Raw genomic sequence first — 5,756 nt, 5'->3', positions numbered from 1 at the left:
ACAGCAGTGTGAGCAAACTAGCTGTAGATTGAGGCTTTCCCTGAGGGCGAACCAGCTGCAAATCAGCTTCGTCAAGGATTAGAGGTGATGCGCCCCTCTGCTGCCTGCTGGGGGAGAAGGTGAAAGATCTTCAGAGAAACAACATCTCCAACCTGGCTGTCCTTCACACCACGGGTTCATCATTCAATCACAATATTCTAGGATTGTAAAGGAAGAGAAGCAAGAGAAAGAAGGCAAACCGTAGAAATTGCCTCTTGAGATCTTGAGTTCTCAGATAAGAACTCAAAGCGGTAGGTTTTAGGGGAGCCTGGCTGGCTCGGTGGGTAGAGCACGTGACTCTTGGTCTCTCTGGGTTGTGAGTTTGAGCCCCACGTTGGGTGTACAGGTCACTTGAATAAAATTTCTTTAAATTACTTAAAAATCAGGGGCACTTGCGTAGCTCGATCGGTTAAGCATCTGCCTTGATTTTGGCTCAGGCTCAGGTCATGATCTTAAGGTTGGTGAGATCTATGGGGCAGAACCTGCTTGGGATTCTCTCCCTCTTCCTCTTCCTCTGCCCCGAGCTTGTTCTGTCTCGCTCTCTCTCTCTCAAAACAAATAAATTGAAACTTGAAAAAATATATTACTTAAAAGTTAGGGGGAAAAAAAAGGTAAAGTGGTATGATTCAGCTGTTCAGAAAATAGATGACAAGATAAAATATTTCATCAGAGAAATAGAATCTAGTTTTAAAATCACATGAAAATTAAATATATGTAATAGTTGGCATTTTAAAAAAGTCAGCAGGTCAGTTTAACTGCAGCTTGGACTCAATGGTAGAGAGAGTATTAACCTCGAAATGTGTAAGTAGAAAGAAACTCTGCAGACTGAAGCATACAGAGCCAAAAGGAAGAAATATTAAGAGCGTAACAAAGATAATGAGCCATGTCATGAAGTCCTAACACGTGTGTAATTAAAGTCTCAGGGGTTGGAGGACCAGAAAGTGGGGCAGAAGCTATATCATGGAGAATCAAAGAAAAATCATGATGGTCTCTCCAACCACATGTGCAAGAAGTTCGGTGCACTGCAAGCCAGGTAAGGACAAGAAGGTCACACCCCTAAACTGCTGAACAACCAAGGGCAGCTGAAAACAATCACAGCAGCACCCAGATTGGGGTGTGGGGAGGAGGGGACACTCCTATGACATCGTCCAAAGATTGGGAGCTGAAATCTCAGCAAAAACATGAAAAAGAAGACCTCAATGAAGGGCCAGAGCAGTATGATTTCCAGCCACCACGTGCTGTCCCCGACCCAGTATCTTTCAAGGGTGAGTGAAGTGAAGACCTTTCCACATAAGCTAACGAAAAAGAAATGCAAAGTCCAAAAGGTAACTCTTCAGGCAGAAGTAACTGCACAGGTCACAGGGGAACTGTGCAAAAGGAAGGAAGGAAGGAAGGAAGGGCAATGAATAGGTAAAATGTGTGGCTAAGTCAATTAAATATGACTCTCTGAGCAATGGTAATAATGCCTATGTTTTTAAAATATATGTTGGGGGCGCCTGGGTGGCTCAGTTGGTCAAGCGTCCCACTTTGGCTCTGGTCATGATGTCATAGTTCCCGAGTTTGAGCCCCACGTTGGGCTCTGTGCTGACACCTCAGAGCCTGGAGCCTGCCTCGGATTCTGTGTTTCCATCTCTCTGCCCCTCCCCTGCTCACGCACTGTCACTGTCTCTGTCAAAAATAAATAAAATAGATAAAATGTATTTTGAAATAAAATTAATGCCAATAACTCAAAAATGAGGGTAAGTGGAGTTAAGATATTCCAAGTATACAGTGCAATAATGTGATAAACGTGTAAATGCTTGTACTAACAGCCAGACTAATATATGCAACATATCCATTCAACCCGGGAAGTTTCCCGGCAAATTATTTCAAAGAGGGAACCACTCTTCTCTGCTGATACTTCCTGGAAATGGAATCACCCAGGAGTATCAGATAGGTACATATAACTATGGGAGGGGCTTATCCGTGTTACCGCCTAAACCATAGTTTGGATGTTTTTACTACAGAGTACTTAATCCATTCTAAACATATACAAGGCTTTGTGTATCACCTCTGTTGACGGGCATCTGGGTTGTATCCGGTTTTGCCTAGTATGAATGATGTTGCACGAACGTTGGTGTAGAAGCCTCTTTGGATGTTGGCATTCATTTTTCTGGGGGAGTGAATAGCAATATTCCTAGGTAACGGGGCAGGTCAGGTTTTTCACTGTATGAGAAACTGCCAAATATTAGGAAAGGCGTTGTGCTAAATTACAGTGCAATCAAGATCACGCAGTAATACCGTACACACTCCGATGCGGGAGGGAGAGAGGAAACCGCTTTAAAAATACCTATTTTTCTAGGCTTTTCGTCTTCACTTTGTTCCCAATGCTGAAGGCCCCCCTGAAGGTGGCTGTGGTCACACCGAGTCTCACCACCAGCCTATTCGGGAGACTCCAAGGCAGCCCACCCAAGAATCACTCAAAACGCCAGGTAGGAAGAGACCTTCCCTCCCCAGTCGTGGCTCTGCCACTCTTGCGCTCGGTGCCACTCAAGTCGGTTTCTGGCTCTTCCTTTTCATCCCTCTGGTCCGTGACCGAGATTTCACTGGAGCGTGTTGGCCGCGGACCTCCTGTCAGTGGCTTTAAAGCAGCGCAGGCAGGAGCCCGAGGGACCCCCTTCGCCCAGAGCACACCAAAGAGACTCCGCTCTGCCGGGAGGGCCGCGGGGCAGCGCAGAGCCAACGGGCTGGCGGAGGAAGAGCGCGCACCCGACGTCTGCCCCGGGGCCCCTCGTCCTAGAGGCGGACACCCTGCGTTCGGTGCGATTCCCGAGGCCAGGCTGCTGAGGGCGCTAGGGTCCCGTCCTCGGGGGCGGGGGGCGGGGCGGCGCGGGGTCCTTTGCCGGGGCCGCTTGCGGGGCGCGGGCTCCTCGCTCGCAGGGGCGCGGCTGTTTCCAGGGCCTTGGGCGGTTCGAGCGAAGTCGGCGAGCCCGATAGTTGTGGCCGAAATGCCGCTTTTGGGGGTTAGAGCCGGAGACCAGGCCGCCTGCCTCGTTTCCGTAGTGTAGTGGTTATCACGTTCGCCTCACACGCGAAAGGTCCCCGGTTCGAAACCGGGCGGAAACAGCTTCCTTTTACCACTACCCCCCCCCCCAACCCCCCCATCAATTGTCCTTTAAAACGCAAAAAGAACGAGGGCCGGAATCCCACCGCCACCTGAAAGCCTTCTCAGCACTCGACCACCAGGCCTGGCCGCTGTGTGTCTGCTCCCAGTCACCTTGGAGAGCGGGCCACACCCACTCAGTCACTCCAACAAGGGCACGCAGGACGAGGCCCACTTCAGGTTACCTCTACTTCCACGCATCCGCTGGCCTGCTCATCTGGCGCCTCCGTCTGCCCCACGGGCTCACAGCGACCGTGGCTCTGAAAAGCAGCACGTTCTTCCCTGGGCGGCACGCTTGCGCAACAGGTGTATTTATTTGCCTGACAGAACGCAAAGAACACAAACCAGCTGCACCTGGGACCCGAGCCAAAGACGCGTAGGTGAGGAGTTTCAGGCTCCACCTAATGAGCCCATGGGGACACCAAAGGAGCCCGTCCCCGTGCCCTCATCAGGACAGCTCTGGAGCTACTTCGGAAGTCGCCAAGTAGAGGGACTCCGCCCCCCCCCCCCCCCCCCCCCCCGCTGAGAGCCGAGTCCGCACCTTACCCATCAGCAAACGAGGCTCAGAAAGAGAGCACGGCCTTGGCTCTGCAACACACACGGCTCCAGCTGGACTAGAGTGTGGCACAGGCCAGTCACCTTGTGGTCAGGGCCCAAGGGGTCGCTGAGGCTGGAAGAGGTGGTGAGCAGCAGGGCAAGGGCTGGGAGCCTTGTGCGGCTGCGCCGCTGGGAATCGCCTCCGCTTGTGCTCTGTCCGCCTGGGAAATGTCACCTTGACTTTCAAGGTTTTCACCTGCAGGGGCCGAAGCAGGGATCCTGTGTGGGTGGATTCCCCCGGGATCGGATCGGTGGGATGGGATTTGGATTTTTCACCGCTACTGCTCAGGGTCGATTCCAATCCAGGAGACTTTGTGGCGCTGTCTCCATACTTAGGATTTGCCTTTTCATCCCCCAAAGTCTGGTGTGCACCCAGGGACGCTTGCAGAAGTGGCTGTGCACTGAGCCCCTAAAATACGGGAGGTCAGGAGTCCGGGTCCTTGTAATGGCCAGGCTGGGAGAGGAGAGCTGGGATGAGAAGCCAGGCCAGCGGCTCCCTTCCATTCACCTCAGAAACCCAAGGTCTCACTTCAAGCGTTTTTCCTCTAAAGAGAACCTGGGACTTGACTTTGTCACTCCTTTCAAACAAACAAACTTTGAAACATACCAAAACACTTGCCAGAATGGTCACATCCTATATCCCTCACCCAGGTGCACCAGTTAACATTTCCCCACATTTGCTTTCCCATTCTCGCTCCACATTTACAGACAGGACTTGTGCAGTCATCTCCAGATGATTGTTTGGTCCGCGGTTGCTCCTTTGCCTTGGGCAGTGTCGCGCAGAACCAGCCTCTGCAGGACCTTTCCTCCAGGGCCAGGGGAGGGCTTTGTCCTCTGGAGGAGAGCCCTCCTGTTCCTTCAGGAAGCAGACACCTGTTCCCTTCAGGCTGTAGAGAAGCTTCAGGCAGGCAGGCGGTTCTTCGGCTCTCCTGGAGAGGGCAGGCCAGGCGTGCCCTGTGCTTGTAGGAACACGTCCAGGTTGTCGTGCCCCCAGCACCGGCTGCCCTCCGGACTCCTCCTGGTGGCTTTGGTGGGCAGTGGATCTAGGGTGAGCCTGAGCTCTAGAACCCGCCACCCGGGGAGAGACCCTTCAGGGAAGTGCAGCTGCTGCCCCCTGGATCCTCCTGCCCTCCAGGCTCTCCTGCCCTGCAGGGATCTTCAAGGGTCCTGGCCCAACAGAAGGTGGGAGGATGAGGGGGAGCGGGTGGGAAAATCTTCAAGGGGAAGGGGAAGTTTTCAAGAGCTTTCCAGGATTGTCTGCCTTGGCACTGTCAGGTAGGTGGCTGCCCTGTGATAATGGTGCTTGGTCTCATCTCGTCCTGTCCTTGAGCTTGTCCTGGCTCCACTCTGAGTCCAAGCAGACACAGGCAACCTGATTTGTGGTGTGTCTTCAGTTGAGCCCCTTCCCCAAGTGGGGTAGTGACTGAGCTTCTATTTCCAGGACCCAAGGGGGGCGTGCAAGGACGCTATTGATGGGGTTTTGTCCCCCTCACCCTTTTCTTTCTCTGCCTCCGCCCTTCCTTCCTTCTCTTTCTTTTCTTTCTTTTTTTTTAAACATCAAGAGTCCCGTGCTCTACGGATTGAGCCAGCCAGGCACCCCTCCTACTTCCTTTCTTGCTGAATCTGTAACCCGGGAAAACAGACAAACAAAAAGCCCTGTTTAGATGTAGATAAATTGCTCTCCGTGCACTCAGGTACAAGGGGAAAACATCAAGTGGATAGCAAGGATGAATCTCGAATACGTTTAAACACTTTAAAGGATTTTAATAATTTACATATAATGGCATAGAACATGTTTCTATCATGTCATATTTCTAAAGAGGACTTTTTGTGTGCATCCGACTGGTTTAATAGTTGTGGCCTAAAAACTGTTTTATGTTGTCTTCCAGGTTTTCTAATAATATAGAAAATATTGGTAGATATATTCTAGTTTATACAGGTCTTGGATTTATTTTCTCTTCAAATTCCTGGTGACACT

The 5,756-nt window shown here is 51.5% G+C and overlaps 1 protein-coding gene and 1 non-coding gene across 2 annotated transcripts; both read left to right on the top strand.

Moving 5' to 3' along the window:
• Window positions 1-850: 850 nt before the first annotated feature.
• Window positions 851-3,086, top strand: LOC122478569. Its single transcript, XM_043572112.1, has 3 exons — window positions 851-1,072; window positions 2,381-2,510; window positions 2,619-3,086. The coding sequence occupies exons 1-3, from the start codon at window positions 1,041-1,043 to the stop codon at window positions 3,084-3,086; spliced, it is 630 nt and encodes a 209-aa protein (XP_043428047.1). The 5' UTR covers window positions 851-1,040.
• Window positions 3,072-3,144, top strand: TRNAV-CAC. Its single transcript has one exon. It is a non-coding gene; the product is annotated as a tRNA-Val (tRNA).
• The last annotated feature ends 2,612 nt before the right edge of the window (window positions 3,145-5,756 follow it).

This window comes from Prionailurus bengalensis, unplaced genomic scaffold, assembly GCF_016509475.1.
Source record: "Prionailurus bengalensis isolate Pbe53 unplaced genomic scaffold, Fcat_Pben_1.1_paternal_pri Un_scaffold_98, whole genome shotgun sequence".
In the NCBI taxonomy this organism is placed as follows: Eukaryota; Metazoa; Chordata; class Mammalia; order Carnivora; family Felidae; genus Prionailurus; species Prionailurus bengalensis.
The sequence above is the reverse complement of the archived record's forward strand: the minus strand, read 5'-3'. Positions and strand labels throughout refer to the sequence as shown.

What these genes read in the sequence shown, in the direction of transcription:
- LOC122478569 (XM_043572112.1), top strand. Translation starts at nt 1,041, where the DNA reads ATGTGCAAGAAGTTCGGTGCACTGCAAGCCAG. An exon ending in TTCGGTGCACTGCAAGCCAG is followed by an intron (nt 1,073 to 2,380) that starts GTAAGGACAAGA and finishes CTATTTTTCTAG; the next exon opens with GCTTTTCGTCTTCACTTTGT. An exon ending in AGAATCACTCAAAACGCCAG is followed by an intron (nt 2,511 to 2,618) that starts GTAGGAAGAGAC and finishes TCCGTGACCGAG; the next exon opens with ATTTCACTGGAGCGTGTTGG.